This window comes from Vombatus ursinus, unplaced genomic scaffold (assembly GCF_900497805.2).
Source record: "Vombatus ursinus unplaced genomic scaffold, bare-nosed wombat genome assembly UNPS02014773.1, whole genome shotgun sequence".
NCBI lineage: Eukaryota > Metazoa > Chordata > Mammalia > Diprotodontia > Vombatidae > Vombatus > Vombatus ursinus.
In genome coordinates this window covers 35,687,855-35,707,393 of record NW_020954551.1, presented here as the reverse complement: position 1 = coordinate 35,707,393, position 19,539 = coordinate 35,687,855, and the positions used below count along the sequence as shown (strand labels likewise).

At 41.6% G+C, this 19,539-nt stretch overlaps 1 protein-coding gene across 7 annotated transcripts in view; it reads right to left on the bottom strand.

Annotated features, from left to right (window-relative positions):
- ATG7 (autophagy related 7) overlaps nt 1–19,539 on the bottom strand; it is a 262,756-nt gene that overhangs the window by 194,584 nt on the left and 48,633 nt on the right. For all 7 annotated transcript variants that reach the window (XM_027863693.1, XM_027863695.1, XM_027863698.1 and 4 more), the window contains exons 10-16: nt 18,492–18,582; nt 18,227–18,371; nt 16,151–16,309; nt 12,614–12,808; nt 7,983–8,183; nt 7,011–7,126; nt 5,123–5,198 (exon numbers count right to left, since the gene is read on the bottom strand). In XM_027863693.1, coding sequence (XP_027719494.1) covers nt 5,123–5,198; nt 7,011–7,126; nt 7,983–8,183; nt 12,614–12,808; nt 16,151–16,309; nt 18,227–18,371; nt 18,492–18,582 — 983 coding nt within the window. The remainder of the gene's footprint in view (nt 1–5,122; nt 5,199–7,010; nt 7,127–7,982; nt 8,184–12,613; nt 12,809–16,150; nt 16,310–18,226; nt 18,372–18,491; nt 18,583–19,539) is intronic.

Genomic DNA, 19,539 nt, shown 5'->3' with positions numbered 1-19,539 from the left:
GCTATTTTTATATAGAAAAAACCCAATATTCATGGCTTTTTTCTGATCCTCCCCTCTTCTTTCTGCATCACTTCATACAAGACTTTCCATATTTCATAGTCGCCATTTTTAATATACAACAGATTCACAAGGTTTAGAACTGGGATGGACTTCAGCAATCATCTACTCCAATTTTTAATAATATTTCATTGTGGGGCAGCTAGATGGCGCAGTGGACAAAGTTCTGGCCTTGGAATCAAGAGGACCTGAGTTCAAATTTGACCTCAGACACTTGACACTTACTAGCTGTGTGACCCGGGGCAAGTCACTTAACCCTGACTGCCTCACCCCCCCCAAAAAAATAATATTTCATGGCAATCTGCCAATAACATACATTTTATCCAGTCATTCCTCAACTGTTGGAAGATAGGTTGTTTATAATACAAATAAATGAATACTGTTGGAAACATAGACCTTTTTCCCTTCTCTGTAACATTAGAAGATATCACTAGGTTGAGGAGATGGTCCTGGTTGTAGGACCGCTTGGTCAAAGGGAATAAATCTTGTAACTCACGGCACATTGCCAGAAAGCCCTCAAGACAGATCTCATCAATCCACTGCATCACCAGCAGTGCAACAGTAGGCCTGTCTCTTCAGAGCCTGCCATAACTGAATTTTACCATTTTTAACTATCTCGACTAATTTTATGAAGGTCAAAGTTACTTTAATGTACATTTCTATAATCATGAGTTTGACCAATTTTTCAAACGCTTAACAATTTGTGTTTCTTCAAGAACTGGTCTGTCCATATCTTTTATGAACATTCAGCCGTTAAGAAACAGACATTTTTCTTGTGAATTTGTATCACAGAATCACGGGATCATAGATCTAGAACTGGGAAGGACCCAAGAGGTCATGTGGTCCAACTCTCCCATTTTATGGATAAGGAAACTGATGCCCGAGGAAGACAAGTGACTTGTCCAAGGTCACACAAGTCAAGTTGAGATTCAAAGCCCAGACTGACTCCAGTTTCAGCGCTCTTGCGGGTATCATGCTGTGCCTATTCCTTATAGTTTGTGGATATCAAAGTTTTATCCTAATGTGCTAATCTTCCCAAATACCAAGGATCAAAAACTTAGAGTCAGCTTGACTCTTCCTTTTCTTTCTACCCCCACCTCCAATTTTTTGTTAAATCTTGTCACTCCTCCTGACTGGCAACATCTCTTAAAACTATCCCCTTCTCCCAACTCCACTCCACTCAATTCTATCATCCTTGTTCAGGCCCTCAGCACTCCACTCGGAAGTAGTTGTGAGAGACTTCAGGTGCTGTGGCTACCCCTTCAAGTCACACTGAAGATCTTGCAATAGCCTCCAAGGGAGCCAGGACACACGACCTGCAATTCGACTCCCTGTGCATGGGCATCCAGCGCAATTCATCAGCAGGCATTCTAACACTCCATGGCTCTGGGTTACAAATTCTCACCAAAGTAACAAAAGACATGTTCTAGTCTCCCAGAATCCAGTCACAGCCCCAGGAGCCAAAACAAGACAACATTTTGGGAATAAGAACTTTCAGTTTACAGGGGTCGGCATTACAATGTTAATTGCCACAATGTTTAACTGTCCTGAAGAAAGGATTAGGTGGAAAGTAATTTCTCCTGTGCCTATATGAAGAATCTAACCCATCTGTAAATGGGGCAAACATTAAACAGCTGTGCATCTTGTATTGACTTTATTGCTTTGCTACTCAATAAAAGTGGGTTTCAAAAATTAACAAATACTATTTGGGGTCTAAATCAAGACTCTCCACATTTGACCGGTCCATAGATGAGTTGATTTCTGTTTATTCTAAGTCCCACAGGCAGCACAGTACTGTGGGAAAAACAAGTAACTAGAAGCTCAAGTCCTTGTTCTCCTGCTTTGTAGCAGGATGACCTTGGGCAAGTGGTTTTACTTCCATGAAGGAACCTCAGTTTCCTCATCTATAAAATGGGCATAACAATCCTTGCCCTAACTACCCTCAAAGGGATATTGTGAGGATAAAATGAAGGAGTTCTTTGAAGGTACTTTGTGACCTACAAAGCACTACATAAATGTAAGATATTGTTAATCATATGGAAGGATTATTGCCTAGAGAAACTAAGAAACTTTGCCCAAATTACACAATGAGCCATCAGGGCCCTTGTGACGTTCAGTTCAAGAAGATCATATTTATAAAACATCCCATCCCACAGAACACAATCAAAAATCTCTTTGAAGAAAAAGACAAATGAAGCCCAAGAACCAAGGCTGTTTACACTGTCTCCATGGCCATACTGTACATAAAGTGCATGAGGAGAAGATACCAAGTATCTCCTCTCCAACAGGAAATCATTTGTCCCAAAAACCCAGGGAAAGTAGAAATAAAGTGTTGAGCTTAGATCAAAATATTGCAACACAGTTCAGTGTTATTGTGGAAATGATCTTCCTCTAATGACAACAATTGCATAAACTGATGAACTCTACTTTAAAAAAAAATTCCAAGTCTTAAATGAAGACACAAAAACTTGCTTAATTTATAAGGTTCTTTATAGACTTTCTTTTTAGAGCATGGCTAAAAATAAAAGCTTAAATCTTTCAATAACATAAGCAAGCAATTACACAAGTGCTACAACCCTAACCATATATGGTTGCTTGTCTTCAGTCTCTGAAAAGGCCAAATGAAGATCAACTAAAATAACCCTTCAGATGCAAAAAAGGGAGAAACAAGGCCTAGGGGAAGTAAAAGAATGGCAAATTGCTTTGGGGTTCAGTGGGACAAATAATACCGAGTGTAATTAGTTGATAGAGTACTTTAAAAATCAAGCTTCTTGAATTTTGACATGACATCTACTATAAAGAGATGTTCTGCCTTCTGGTCTAGGCAGTGAGAAAACTGTAATTATAGTAATTTGACATAAAAGATAGAAAGAAGGAAGCTAGTGTTGGGCTGTGATTGAAAATTTAATTAAGGTCATTTTCAGTGAGAACCAGCAAAGTGAAAATGAGGGCACATCTCTCAAGGTCACCAGTGAGAGGAATTAATAAATGTCAAAATGGGCAAGGTGGTCTGAACTAAGACCTGGGGAGTATAGGTCAGTGCCTTATCTTCTCACCTGCATAAATGTTCATTACACTATCTATTTTGTCCTACTTGAAATGTAGACAGAAGAAATTTGATAGGATTAATATATTATTGTCAAACAAGGCAATGTGACACACATAAAACAAGACGACTTGGCTTCTAGTCCAGGCTCTGCCACTTACTCCATGAATCACCCTGGGTAAATCACTTCCTCTCTTTAATCTCACTTTCTGTCTCTATAAAATGAGGAGGCTACAAAATTCAAAAATCTCTAAAATTTCACCTCATCCCTTTCAAACTGGATAAGATGATAAAAGATGGAGATAGTCAATGCTGGAGGGGTTGCAGAAAGTCAAACCTTTCTGGAAAAGGATTTGTAATTATTTGAAAAAGTTTCTAACCTTTGACCTAGCAATCCCCACTACAGGATACCCCAAGGAAGTCAAAGACAAAAAGCAAAGTCATGTATGGACATGACAAAATACTCATAGAAGCAATTTTTGTGGCCCCAAAAAGCTATGACAGGATGAGTACCCACAGAATGGGGAAAAGCTTAACTGCTAGATGAACGAAATGAGATGCTATATAGCTCTTCAAGAAACCAAGAATATGAAGAATTTACAGAAACATGCAAAGACACATATGAACTAATGAAGAGCAATGAAAACAAAACTAGAACAATATGCACAATGGCTAAATAGAGTAAATAAAAAGCTGCCTTGGGGAACATGCTTGGGAGTGGAATAGGTCAAGACCGATTTATTAACTTTACTCACAAATGGATTCAGAATAAATGCAATGACTAATATTGAACACTTAAGTAAGCAGAATCAGGAAAACAACATATACAATAATGTAAATGGAAAAGAACAATCCAAAAAACCCCCAAATCAAAATGGAACGCTATAAAATGATGACGATCAAGTTTGGTCTCAAGGAAGAGATAAAAGGAGGCACTTCCCCTCACTTCTTTGCTGGGGCTATGGGTATATATTATTACTTATGATGACTTTTTTTTCCTCTATATGGATTAGTTTCGCTAAATTTTTATTTTTCCTCTTTTTTATTCTTAATCTCTGGGAGGGAAAGTGATACATTGGGAAAGGTAGGTGGCATAAAAAATAAATCAATAAAATTTTATTTTAAAAAATACTGAATCTAGATGTCAGATGACTATGGATCCTGGATACGGCAGACATGGACAACCATAAATGTACTAGTCAGTTTTGCTTGACTCTTTTCCTCTATGACAAAGGCAGGTTTGGAGGAGGTGGGGAAAAGGACATCTAGGAAAAGAACTGAGATGTAAAAAACCAAAAATGTCAATAAAATTTTAAAGATGTAAACTGGGGGCTAGACTTTCTTTTTAAGACCTCTTCTAGCAATACAATTGTATGACTTTTTTCTTGATAATCCCCCAACACAGCCAATGATCAAGATATGCTTTCATGAAAGCACTGATTTTGGTAACTTTTCATATTCCATATTCTAAATTAAGCTATACATAAAAGAAATGATTCACAAAATCCAAGGAAAAATCCCTTAAACATCTCAAATAATAGCAAAAAGGGCAAGAGGAAAGATGATCCAGCTTCCAACTGAATTTTACTGGTATTTTATTTTGCTGTGGAAATGGCTATACTTACAAGGCTTTTCCAAATCTATTTTCTGCAAAGACATGGAGGCTTTTCAGCCATACTACAGATTTCTCGGCATTTACACTTACACGCAAGATTAGGTTCTGCTCAGAATAGTTTTATATTTGATAAGTGAGTCAATATGCTAAATACTTCAAGTCATCTAAGTGATTTTCTTTGATAATTCCCATGAACTCTTCATCTAGAGTAACCGTCTAGGTGGTCATAAATCTCCTTTCCCGGAGGCCCAGGGCAGTTCCCCACCCCCATACTAAAGGGACAATAGAGCGGTCATAGGTTTTGGGCTGGGCCAAAGTGAATAGCTGGAAATGACCCAAACTGCCTTTTCCTTGCATCGCTGGGCTCAGGTCCAAAGGTTTTATTTCATTTCCAAATCACTAACCTGATGAGGCACAAGCCCAAGTGAAGTGGGAGGTTCGTTCATGCGGTCATCACTGCTACTAGCAACAGCATAGCCCCTGGGAAAAGGAAACAATCAGAGCCACTCAACAGTAACAGTTTATATTTAACAGATGTGAAGATGATCCAGGAGGTGAGCCATGTGACTTTTAAAGGGTGATCATGTTGTCCCTTCTATGCAGCAGGAAAGAACTAATTCCCCCCAAGTCAAATGGCCTTGTCCAAAGCATAATCTTTCTTAAAACACAGCATTCTTCTTAAGTGGACCCCAAAGAAAAGTCCACTGCAGACAGGACTTTCAATCCTCCATTTCATAGGCTAATAATATAAACACTCCCCAAAGGAAAAAAGAAATAGATTTGTGGACACCAAGTAGGCAGAAACTCTAAATCACTCCCTTCCTGAAAAATAATGGCACATGGCCTATGCCACCCAAGAAATGTATCAAAGGACCTTCACTTCACCCATGATCAAGATAGAAAACATCATCTGGAGATGCTCAGATTAATGAATACAGGGATGAACTAACAGTGTCCTCTCAAATCAAAATACTCTCAATCAGGAAGCTGTCACAGATTCAGTCTGGGCTGAGGAATAAGTGATTAAAAAAAAAAAAAAAAAAAAGACTGAGACAGGAAAGCTGCTCCCTGACCTGAACCCCAGCAACCAATGCCTACCCAAAGACTTCTGCACTCCTTCTGAATTTTGCTTGTCAGTGTTTAATGAGAATTATACATAATCCATTATTTTTAGCCGTCTGAAAAAGCTCTGAGCCACACCTCAAACCTATGATACTTGTTAATTTTCAGTGCGACTTTCAGAAAACTGGGGGAAAAGCCTTTGAAGAGTGGTTTTTCCTAGTTTATATTGTCTATGGCCCAAGTATGAGTGTTGGCTCAAATGCAATGTGGCTTGCCTATCTGTGATCTAGCAAGTCAATCTCGCCCACATGTCAAGAAAATCTTTAAGGAGATTTAAGAGCACTAAAATTTTCTCACTGCTTTTTAAATGCAACAGCCTTCTTGTTTTTATTTTACTGGTTCTAAGTCTTAAACTGAGGTTCTTCTGTGAGTTCAGGCAGATTCTCTCTGACAAATCACAGATGGCCTGACCAAATCCCACTTAGACTTGATATTGTCCCTGGACGATTAAATATGCACCAAGGATTCCCAACTTGGAGGCCCTGAGGAGGGGCCAAAGAGTTACATTAAGAAAATCCATTAAAAAGCAAACATACCTTGAGGAGACTATAAACGTTTTACATATATGGATGTGTACATATACACATATTTATGTATCACCTATTACCATTTTTCAAAAGTCAATGCTATTGTAATTTATAAAATACAAGTTCATTTAAAAAATAAAAAATAAAACAAAGTAGCTCTTTGTCATCATGTATTTTCTCAATCAATGGACATAAATAGTATAATACTACCACTGGAGGTCTCCAAAGTGTTCTGATGCTATAATGGTGTGATCATATTTGTAAAGTTTGGGAATTACTGATAATACATTATGTACCTTTGGTATGCAGGCTACTGACACAGGTGCCAGGCAAACATGAATCACGAACAGCCCAGCTCTTCCTTCCTTCACCCTCAGGTTTTAGATGGAAGTGCTTCACATTAACAAGACTTACATAATAGCATATATTCTTATAATAGTATATATTCTTGTCAGTCCCAGGCTTTCCTAAGCTCTTTTCTCAGGAAAGGAGTCAAGTCAGATTTTTCTAGTACAGAATGTAAAGACTGAGAAAATCTTTAGAAAAATCAAGCTAACAAAACAGACTCTCTCCCTCCAGACTAAAGAGAAACTGTTGAATGAACTATCCACAAAGCCCTCATTGGGCATTTTGTCTCACTCACCCTTCTGGGTGCTGTAGGACAGAAACCATCAGCTCCACTGCCAGGGATCCCGCAATCATGGCTAGTCCTGGTCGGCTGACGGTGCACTGCTGGTCTAAGGTCCGATCTCTGGTTGACTAACAACAAATACCCAAGTTTGTTACATGCTCAGAAGAATTCCACTCCACCCAACACCCAAGCAGAAGACTGAGGCAGCCAACATAAGGGGAAGCTCCCCAAATATCACTGACATTTATACAGTAGAATACGCAGGGATTTTTGAAGGGCCTTCATTCACAAACCTGAGCTCCTCTCATACTCCCAACACTCCACTGGGCAGGTGTTACCACTCTAATTTTGTTAATGAGGAAACTAAGGCACCAGCAGGTAAAAATGACTCGCCCAGAGTTACGTGCTGGTCAGCAGGAGAGCTAAGATTTAAAAAGCAGGGTTTCTATCTTTCAGACAAATTCTGTATCATTACACCACAAGCAAAAGCCACTGCTCCAAGAGCTTCCTGGTCATTTTTCGTTGAGATGGCTTGGATGTGTGCGATACTGGTTGATGTAGTCTACTTGGACGTGGTTGCATTGATACGTCTATGCTGCCCCTGCAGGCATATGGTGGGATGACACCAACCTTGAAATAAAAGGTTAACAGAATGATGACATAGAGGCAGCTAGATAGGTCAGTGGACAGATCGCTGGGCCTGGAGTCAGGAAGACCCGAGTTCAGACTTACTAGTTGTGTGACCCTAGGCAAATCATTTAACCTCCCTGGAGATGGAAATGGTAAACCACTCTAGTATCCTTACCAAGAAAACCCCACGGACAGTATGGTCCACGGGGTCATGAAGAGTCGGACACAACTGATCAACTGAACAACAAAAGCCATCACAGATGAGAACGCTGCATTCCCCTGCCCCAAACAGGGAGCTGGTCATGTGAAATGGGTCACAGTCGACTTCCCACAGAGGAAAAGGTCTCTACTTACGTCCCCCGGTGCCACAACATCATTGCAGAAGTAGCAGCCAAGTTTGTAGCCAGGGATGTTGGAAAAAAGAGATGATCCTAGGTCGGCAGATGCAGTGATACGGCTGGGATGTGGGTCTCCAGCCCCATGGTGTCTGGGCTTCTTCAGTCCATGTCTCATGACAACAAATGTGTCAAATCCCAAGGCAGCATTGATGACCAACTGAAGGTTTCCAGAGAGAGAAACAAACAGAACACCACAACACCCATTTGATTTTAGAGGCTCACAGAATCAAGTGCTTATCCTAGTTCACTGCACACAGCAAAGTTCAGGGAGCTCCAATTGCTCCATCTCTGGGATACATCTCCTCTTCCCCCTCTGAGAGCCACCAACTCTAGCTCAGGCCCTCAGCATCGCCGGCTGAACTACTGCAATGGCCTGCCTGTGTCCTGGCTCTTCGGCCTAAGTGATTCTCCTAAAACAAGCGCCTTCCTCAATAAGCTCCAGCCTCCAGCTGGATGCTGCCTCCAGCACCAACTAGAAAATGCTTTGTTTGGCCTTTAAAGCCCTTCCCAACTCTCCAGGCTTAGCACCCATCACTCCCTCCTGCACCCTCACAGCCATGCTGGCCTGCCTGCCATTCCTCACAAACCAGGCACCAGCTCTTGGCTCACCCTCTTACACTGGCTGCCTCCCACGTGCCCTCCTCTCCACCTGAGAGTACCTCTCTTCCTTCCAGCTCAGCTCAGCAGTCCCTTCCCAGGGAGCCTCCCCGCCACACGCTCAGCTGCGAGGGCCTTCCCCTTGGATCATACCTTCCATCTCTTCTCTGTGTATCCCGAATCACCCATCAATCCACATGCTGTCTCCCTCACTGGAATGGAGGCCTTTTGAGAACAAGGACTGTTCTCTATTTTTCTCTGCATCCCTAACTCTTAACCCAGTATCTGGCACATAGTCAGCCCCTTAATAAATGTTTTTTGGTTGACTGACAGGTATTGATTTCATTTGTATATGGAACTTCAAGGTGAGGAACCTCCCTCTGCCAGGGCAGGCCAGGAGCCTCTCTGCAAGGCAGCGCCCTGAGAGGTTAAATAACATGGCCAGGGTCACACAACCAGGATGGGGTCAAAAGCAGGACATGATCCTTGTGCTTTCACACCTGGCTCTCTATCCACCACCCTGGAAGCTTGGGGGAGCAAGGATAGAGCAAACTCGGCTTCAGTTTCACCATTTGTAAAATGGGGATACTAATACCACCTACTCCTAGGGTTGATGTGAGGATCAAAAGAGATGACATGTGATTGATGGATAGCAGATAATTAATAATTATGTGTTGAATGAATGAATGATTTAAGCTTATGCAAATACAGAGAAAATCTAGAGAGACTAAAAATACTATTAGCAGAACTCATATCTAGGTGTTTAGACCTTCTAAATATCATGTTATTTGTCATATTCAATCAATTTTGTTTTATTTTATAGATAATTGCATGAAGCAACAATCAAGGACTACAAAGAGTCCCAAGGGACACTTTATTATTATCTTGTTCGCATAACACAAGGCTTCACCGATAATTTAATAAATCCCTTTAGTCTCAATGTAGTGAAACATTCTCTGAGTTAGAAAGGAGGCTGCCTGATGACCAGGCCTAGCCTCCTGGTTCTCAAAAACATCACAGTGAGCCCTAGACCATATTCAAATAAACCAAGTGGCGACTTCCTAGCAAAGCCCTCTCATTACATACAGAGTGGTCACTGTTCCTCTTTCATTGCCTCTTCATACCACAAAGAATAAATACTCTCCTTAACTGCCTTCTGTTTCTAGGTGCTAGTATGTGTTTTCTCTGTATTTCTACAGAAGAGCTGTGTTAAACTGTAACTTTTCAGAGGGCAGGCCTACATCTGACACCTTGCAAGTGAGTGTCAAGTACAGCAGTACCTAAGAAAAGTGTTTAACCACTGCTTTGGATAAAGCATGAGATTCTGCTGCGATCCCTCAGTCATCCACTCTCCCATTCCTGAAGCTTTCCAATTCCCTGAAAGTCCTTTAGCGATGAGAAAGGAGCACAAGCAGACTCCTAGGGATAGGCTTTATGGCAGGAGCTGGAACAACTTGTTTACTTAGCTCAAAGTCACAATTTGTTTTGTTTCTTTTTACCATAAACAGCAAAAATCAGATAAGAAAAGGCTCAAACACATATAGAAATAAAGAGCTCTGAATACAAAGCTGGGAGGCAACTGGAAAAATGAGTGTATGGAAACAGGGGGAATCCGCCAATAAATGTATCAGTCTCTACTGAGCCCATGTGTGCAAAGTGCTCTGGACGATAGAAAAAAGAGGAGCAAGTCCCAAGTAGTCCCTGCCTTCAAGGAGTATGCCATCTAGTCTCTCTCTCTCTCTCTCTCTCTCTCTCTCTCTCTCTCTCACACACACACACATATACACACATACATGTACGTATGTGTGTATATGTATATATCTGTGCAAAGGTGTCAAACACCCCAAGACAGCACGTATCAGGTGTGGAGTACCATACAGGCAGGAGCCATAAAAGTTCAGAGGAGGTGGGGCTCACTGTGCTAGACTGTTTGGAAGAGGGCCATGAAGGACAGTTAGGGATTGGAGGAGCAAGGAGGAAAGTTGAGGACACTTCTGGGGTGGAGAACAGTGTGAGAAGGAAAACGGAGCCAGAAATAAGCAAGGCCTGTTCAGAGGGAAACTGAGTTGCCCAGCCTGGCTAGAGTAGAGAGGGAAATTACGCTGGAGGGAATAAAAGAGTGGGCAGTAAAAAATAAGGTCTGAAGGTGAGATTAGGACCAAATCCTGGTGGATACTGAATACCAGACTGCAGAGTTTGGACTTAGCACATATGCAATAGAGACACACTGAAAGAAGTGCTTAGCTCCTTGGCTGACATGGATCACCACATTAACCTGAAGAGCAGGTTTTTCAAAGGATTAAGATAAAGAGGATGTCAAGGTGACTGCACAATGTGTGGGCTGAAGGGCATTAGAGTAAGCCCAGGTGGTTGCTTGTTTTAAAGAGAACAGTTCTTCCTAGAAGAGGCTAAGCTTACCAGTTTTACATAGGTGGCAAGAGAAGAAAGCTACCAGTTAGAACAAACACTCGTTATCATCTTTCAAATCTTTTTTTACCTGCACTAAATTAGCCTGGAGCAATAAGGGTGAATCTGTATTCATTCCCATAAAGCAATGATGACAGAACCTACCTTTACCACCCCCCACAGGCTTCAATTTGCAGGTGAGAAAATGGTTTTCTAAAGCAAAAACAATGCTGTACTCTAATTTCCATTTGGATGATTAGATTTTAATGTAAAATCAGCATCCTTGTTACTGTTACTGAAACAAGTGACAAAATCTTGGTTATAAAGAAAGGCTTCCTTACACTCTGTGTTAAGTCCTGTGACAGTCACGATACATAGCTAAGCTCAAAACAGACCTTTGGACCAGTAGAACTGGGTGGAATCCCAATGCACAGAACTGAAAGGATTGGCTCTAGAACACAGCAGCCACCATGACAAAAGTAATGAAATAATGACGTCTCCAGACTAAGAGGTCCATGGCAGAGAAGGCCAAAATGTGCCTGATTAGGATATGGTGGCCCTGGGTCCAAAGGAAGTGAGCAAAGAGCTAAGATGAAGTGGGTCATCGGGCAGGCCAAAATCTGTAAAGAACCTCTCAGCTTTCCCAACTGCTGCCCACTTGTCTTCCTCCTTACTCTGTTGGACCTTGTTTATTTATGACTCTTTCGTCACTTCTCAATAGAACTCTACTAGTTTCAGGGGTAGGGGATATGTCATTATTTATTTTTAAAAGCTGCTGAATTTCAAAATTCCCCGTGTTGTAGCACAACAATTCTTCAAAAAGAGAACACTGCATAAGATCTAATGAGTGAATTAAACAAAACTACACTGGCACCAGAAGTTCTTCATGGTAATCCAATATTCAGCCACCAAAATTTAACTTCCTTCTCCTCAAACCTTTTTATCAAGAACCCACATGCCAGATGGGCAATGCAGAGGTGGAAATGGGCCCTGTTTTGTGAAACCTTATAATCTAAGACAAGTTGTTAAAAAAAGATATGGCTAGAGTTAAATGATACAAATAAAGTCAATCCTCAATCATAAACTCTAACTAGGGACTCTTCACCTTTCCCCTGTGCTACTGACAGGCCCCAGATCCCCCTCCTTCCAAGCTGCCTCTAGAATCTGCTACTTTAGAGGGATAACACTGCTGGTAAGGAATAGGGAGGAAGTGGAGAGATGGTTTCCTGTGTTCTAGTTGGAGAATAAAATGAATTTTCACATGGAAACTGTTATAAGTGGTAACTGATTCTTCATAACTAAAAATGCCATAGTTCAGCTAGATTCTGATTAAATAGACTTTGTAAGCTATTCAGGGACCCCAATCACCATTTATAACATAGTTTCTATGAGAAAATGTGTTCTGAATTTTAAACAACTGTCTTACAAACTTCTGGAACACAACCTGTTTATAAGTTGGGGCCTACATGTATACAACTTAAACAAGTAGAGTATTTATAAACTTTTTTTTTTAAAGAGGCCAGAAGACTGAATGGAGCAGGGAGTCAAGAGCAGGGCACTCTGTCACCATGCCACATACTGTACCTTCCTCCTGCTTGCTGCAATGACTGCAGGAAGCCATCGGCTTTCCCTGGTGTCCATCAAGAGGAAAATCACATCATGATCCCCGATGAGCCTCTCAAGTTGTTCCACATCTTTCTGAGCTTGTTCCATGGTGACATTGGAAAAATTCACAGGGTGACCCGGCATGGGGATACTCATGTTAAATCCTGCAGCGTTCTGAAGGAAGACCCAAAAGCACTTAACATCGGAAGCAGACACAAGTAGACTTGTAGCAGCTAATACGCATCTAAGGGACAAAAATACTTCTGTGTGTCTGCCTTGCTCCTCTAACCTTCACGAAGGCAGGATGATGGGACAAGAAAGCTCGCAAAGATACTCTCCTTCTTGAATCTTTTATGAAGAAAAGACCTGTTCCCTATCTAGTATGGGGTTTAGCCACTGTCTTGGCAAAACAGTGACATATATGATGGTTGTCTTTGGCACTGCATCATTCCTCCTGAACTACTATCTTTTAACAGTTCAAATATTTGGTCATTAAGAAAGTCAGGACTATAAAGGGTATCCAAAATTGTTCTGGAAGTCTGGTTAAAATGCCGGGTCAAGTCACTTCCTAAATCATGCATGAGACTATTTCCAACTGATAGGGTCAAAGGCAGGTAGAATATTTAACAAAGATAATGGTACAAGACAGTGAGTAAGTGATGTGAAATGTCACAGATAATAAATGCTACAGGAATTCTGAAGCGAGGTCACTTCTGAAAGTGGTCAACAGGTCTTTACAGCAAAGGGAGTATTTGAATTGAACCTTGAAGACTAGGAAGGACCTATGAAGGTAGGGGGTCAAAAGTTGAGATATTTTAGTCAGACTAGGGCTCTTTCTTCCAAAAAGAGGTAGAGAAACATGGAGGCAGAAACAGCCAGAGAGTGACAAATCCAGAGTCATATCCACTAAGCACTGAAGGAAAAATACCAAACCATGTGTGTTTTTTTTATCTGGTTTATTTCTGACCACCATATTCCAAAGTCACTAAGGTCTGCTCACCCTAGAATGAACACATATAAAGAAGCCCAGTGTCCTTTGTTCCACCTCTGGGTATGTGATGATCTAAGCACCAATGTTTGGGGCTATCCATAGTGCTGGCAGAGCTGCCTGGCTCCAGGAAGGACCCCACATGTGCATGTCCTGGCTATGGATGAAGAGGGCCATGGAGGTGAGGTCACAGATGGGCACGCATCCTCCCTGCATCCTTTGTTATGATCTCAATAAATTATAGTGAAGTAAGTTCCTTGAGAGGGTGAACTGTCTTTATTCTTTAAATTCAGAAATGGATTGGTACAAGGCAACAGAAGTCTGAGGGAATTCCAGGAATTTCCCCAGGAAAGGGGAAATGATAAAAGCAGAGTCAAAGATGTAATAAAGAACAAAATGTTTTAGAACCACAGTGCATTAGAGCTAAAAGAGATAACCTAGGGGCAGCTAGGTGGTGCAGTGGATACAGCACTGGCCCTGAAGTCAGGAGGACCTGAGTTCAAATCTGGTCTCAGACCAAACACTTGACACTTACTAGCTGTGTGACCCTGGGCAAGTCACTTAACCCCAATTGCCTAAAGGGGAAAAAAAAAACCAAAAAACAAGAGATAATCTAGTCCAAAGCTCTCACTTTACAACTGAAGAAATTGAGGCGCAGAAAGGAGCCCGTTTAAAATCATATAGCAGGACACTGATAGAGTCCAGCCTAGAACCTTGACTTCCCCCTTCCTGGTCCATGCTGCACCTTAGAACTCAGTGTCTATATTAAGCTCCTTGAGGGTAAGGGCTGTCTTGGCCTTCTTCTATATTCTCATCCATGTCTAACTTAGGGCTGGGCACAGGATAGCTGCTCAGTAAATATGCATTAAATTGAATTAATTCTCTTAGGGGATTTTAAAAATGAATAGAAATACAGAAGCAACATTTCCCAAGAAAAGTGCATATAAACTAAAGGCTTTTGGCTTAAAGAATTTGGAAATTTCCAGGAGAGGCAGTGTTGCATGGTGGACAGAGCTACAGATTTAGAGTCTGCAAAGCTTGGGTTCAGATCTCAACTCAGAAGCTTACCAGCTATGTGACCTTGAGCAAGTCCATTTCCTCATTTGTAAAAAAGGACAACTGATTCAACCATTCTGGAGAGCAATTTGGAACTGTGCCCAAGGGCTATAAAAATTACCCTTTGACCCAGCAATAGCACTTCTAGGGCTGTATCTCAAAGAGATCATAAAAATGGGGAAAGGACCCACATGTACAAAAATATTTATAGCAGCTCTTTTTGTGGTGGCAAAGAATTGGAAATTGAGGGGATGCCCATCGACTGGGGAATGGCTGAGCAAGTTGTGGTATATGAATGTAATGGAATACTATTGTGCTATAAGAAATGATGAGCAGGCAGACGTCATAAAAACCTGGAAAGACTTATATGGACTGATGCTGAGTGAAGTGAGCAGAACCAGGAGAATGTTGTACACAGTAACAGCCACACTGTGCGATGACTAACATTGATAGACTTAGCTCTTCTCTGCAATGCAAGGACCTGAGACATCTCCAAAAGACTCATGGTGGAAAATGACATCCACATACAGAGAAAGCACTATGGAGTCTGAATGCAGATTGAAGCATACTATTTGCTATTTTTTTCTTCTGCTTTATTTTGTTTCTTCTGCTTTATTTTGTTTCTTCTTTCTTTTGGTTCCTCCTATTGGTTCTAATCCTTCTTTACAACGTGACTAACATGAAAATGTTTGATAGAAATGTATATGTAGAGCCTATATCAGGTTGCACGCCATCTTGGGGAGGGAGGAGAGAAGGGAGGGGGAGAAAATTTAAAACTCAAAAGCTTACAGAAATGAATGTTGAAATCTAAAATAAATAAAATAATTTTAAAAGAAGGATAATAAAAGTACCTACCTCACAGAGCTGTTGTGAAGATGAAAAGAGATAAAAGTACGCAAAGCACCCTGCAAACCTTAAAACGATTTGTGTGTGTGTGTTTGTGTGTGTGTGTGTGTGTGTGTGTGTGTGTGTGTGTTAGCTACCTCTGTCATTATAAATAAGGAAACTGAGGGCCAGAGAAGGTTAGGTATTTGCTCAGGAGATGCCAAGTAGCAAGAAGCAGAGCATGCATTCCAACTCAGACTAACTCCAGACTTGACAACCTTTCCATCACACCACGCTGCTGAAGAGCTCTCTCAGTGGCAGAATGAACAAAAAGGAGAAAGTGGAAGTTAGTTGTCTGGTTTGGCTAAGCCTGGCTTCCTAGCAGATGCCTTATGGATAAGCAGATATTCTTAGGACAGCTGGTTTGACCCTGCTGACCAAAACCACTACAGAGATTACTTGTTGGATGACCTCAAGAAAACCTGCAGTTATCAATGAAATGAGCAGAATGATTTGCTTCGTTAGCTGGGGATTTTAAGTGAATGACCCTACAGTAAAGAGTAAAAGACAGCACAAAAACCAAATACACACGTACAGACATTTGGGGAGCAGGGAAGATCTCTGCTTTCAGAAAATCCTTTACTCACCACTCCTGGGAATATTTTCTGAAGCCTCTCTGCTGCAGCAAGGGCCTTTGGCTTTCCTCCCCCCAAGCAGTCTTCAAATTCATACAAGGGCTGTCTCACAGGATTTGAGTAAGAGATCTTTGCATTGTCCACAAAGGTGATGTGCCTGACTCCCCAACCCTACGTGAAACGAGAGAGAAGAGTTTGTTTTGAATGAGCCTGTTAACAGGGAGTCTTTCCGGATTCTCTAAAGGACTGGGTTTTATAGCCACAGTCACCTAGGGACTTCAAAATTAAGGAAGCTTCCACACCTGACGTTCAAAACACCAGGCATTTTCAATCTAGAAACATAACGTTGTTCTTGTTTGTTTCTGAAAATGACTGCCCCATGAAGTCGCTAGTTCCTGGATATCGGACACAACATGCTGGGTCAGACTGACGACCTCAGACACCAGTACCTGACAGTGGGGACTTTTGTGGGAGTGCCATCCCCAAGATGCTAGAAAGGTTCCCCCAATGCCCTGAGTTTCCCTTAGTTACCCAATGGGGGGACCATGTTGAGCTTTAATGACTTAGCATTGTCATTTCCATGTTTAACACTCACTGAATAAAGCAGTACTTATCAATTTGCCCTAAAACTATCTCAGCTGACCTTGAATTTAGTGAACAAAATCCATGGAGGAGGATGAGCTGTCCATGTTGTTCATGAGTTCATACCCTCCCATCACATAGTCTTCTCAGGCTTCACAGCATCAAAGAACCCTTGAGGTCACATGGTTCAGTCCCATCATTTTAAAAATGGGAAAAGACCCAGAGAGGTTAAATAACTTGCCAATGACTAGTTAATAGTAGTATTAGAATCAAAGCCCAAGTCTCCCAAGCTTCTCCCCAACTGAAGAGTCCTACTCTTTCTAATACAGAGACTGTGGGAGGGTTAGTAGAGGGCCAGCACTGACAGCAGGAAGAAGGAGGTGAAGGCCCTCTCTTGCCGCCCACTGGCTGGGACCCACGTCCATTAGATAACACGGCCAAGTCTCTCCTCTGTCCAGTGCCTTCTCTCAGGTTCTCTGCTGCTGAAGAGTTGCTGAGCAGGTGGAAGAAGGTTCCACCAGGAGCATCCTATGCTGATGAAACCACAGACCAAACTAACAGGTGGTATGTGTACACTGCGGTCGGAAAAACACTGGCCTCAGAGTGAGAAAACCAGGGTTTGAGTCCTGAGGTCACTTCCTAGTCCTGTGCCTCATCTCTCCAAGGCTGCTTCTGCACCTATCAAAGGAGGCGCCTGGGACGAATGACCTCCAAGGCACCTTCCAGCTACGATTCTACAAAACATCTTCCTCCAGAAATGGCCCTTCTGGCCATTTCAGCTATCTGGGCTTGGACCTTTACTACCTCTGATGTGTGCATGTCTTTTCAGTGACCAGAGCCAGGTGAGCACTTCAAGGTCAAACTGGTTTTGAGCTTATACGGGGTAAGGTCAGATTTTCGGCTTGACTCCCAGTACCCTTCATGACACTCGGCATCTGAGGTCCTTCTTGGTTTGGCTTAACAGCACTTTGAGGTTAGCCTAAAGACTTTAGGAACACACTCAACAATGACCCAAGGTGCAGCAGGACCAGTGAGGATCCCAAAACAGGCTTTGACAAAAAGAATGGTACCTGGATCAAAACTGAGAGCTCAGGGTTCATGATGCTAAAAGCCTGGTTTGGAATGAAGTTTATCTGTCACTTTAGCTTTTTATTTCCATCAGAAAAGCATTTCCCTAGGGAAAAGAATAGTGGCATGGATAATCCAAAAAAAAAATTTTTTTTACTTGGTTCTAGATTATTTCTTTTTGAAGGAATTTTGTATTCCTTAAGTATACACTACCTAGACCAAGGGGAAAGCAGAGTGGGAATATGCTGGGCCATGGGAAAAAAGCAGATGTGCTTAAAAACATGTCACAACTAAGCCACTCAATTTTTAGTTTCTGGAATATCACATGATTTGAATGATTAATCTGGAAGAGTGACAGTAGAAATATAAAGGAACACAAAAGGAGGGAATACAGCCTCACAGGCTAAGAGCAATTTCCATTGGCTACTCCACACCTACCATTAATGTCCTGGCTACATTGCAGCCCAGGGTACCAGCTCCAAGTAGCAAACATTTAACAGACACAACTTTGTCCAAGTCCAAAGTAGGCACCAACCGCCAACACATCAATTTAAGATTCAGATCCACAGATGATTCGGCCAGCCTAGATAATGGAGAGTAATAGCTCAGGATCATTAGGGCACTTTTCCTAGAAGCATTCATGGTGTATGCCAAGACCATGGCCCACAAAGTCTAAAAAGATCACAATTTTTAAAAAATGTACCTTTTGGGGTCCATACATTCACTGAGGTTCACCATCCTTGGGCCCATGCCTCCTTTCTGGTTCTTTTCCCAACCAACAGCTTTTGGGCAATCTACAAAATTAAATAAAGCCAACAAGGAAAAGATGAGAAGCAAAATGCTAAAGCTACAGATTTTACCATTTAAGAGCCCAGGCAAATAACATAACAGACATTCTTTTCCAGGAACCTGGTAAAAAGCAAATTCCCATCTAACTGAAGTTTTTACATTTTTGTATATTTTTGTAAAACTCCACTTACCTAAAGCCATCCAGGCAACCCCCTCTGCTCAAAAGAGCTAAAGGAACAGGGGCCAACAGGAAGAAAGTGAAAAGAAAGGAGAAAAACAAGGGAAGAGAGTTCAGGTCGTGATATCTTGGAAACCCTCTGATTTCCTTTCCCAGGTGTCTCAAGAGAGAAAACCACCAAGGTGATGGTGACCTATCTGAGCTATTCTTCCCCAAAATCTTCCTTATGTTTAATAGTCTTATGGAGCTACATCACTGCACTCTGGCCTGTACTACTGACTTTATCCTTATCCCTCATTCCTGGAAAAGTACTTTTACTTTTTCTGATTCACAGGATCTTTGGACCTTTTTTTTTTTTTTAAATGAGATGGCATCTCAAATCGTAATTTCACAGGGTTACAAATTTAAAGCTGGAAGTGACCTCAAAGGCCATCTAGACAAAGCCCCTCAGATAAGGAAACTGAAACCTAGAGAGGTCCAATGACTTCCCCAAGGTCACGTAGACAGTAAAATGGCAGAGCTGGGATTTAAGACCCTGAGTTGGTGATGGAAGGTGGTGCAATGACTTCAGACATGGCAATAATAATATTGCTGTGCCACAAAATTTCTCACCCATAACTGAGGACACCATTTGAAACCATGATTCTATCTAAGTATCTTGGAAAGACACATGTACCCTACTTTGGGGAGGTCTATAAATTTTCAGCAAAGAGGTGACTCAGTAAATGTTCAGTCACATTGGAGGCTAAGCTGTAATTAGTTTTTTTCCTGGCTTAGCTCTATT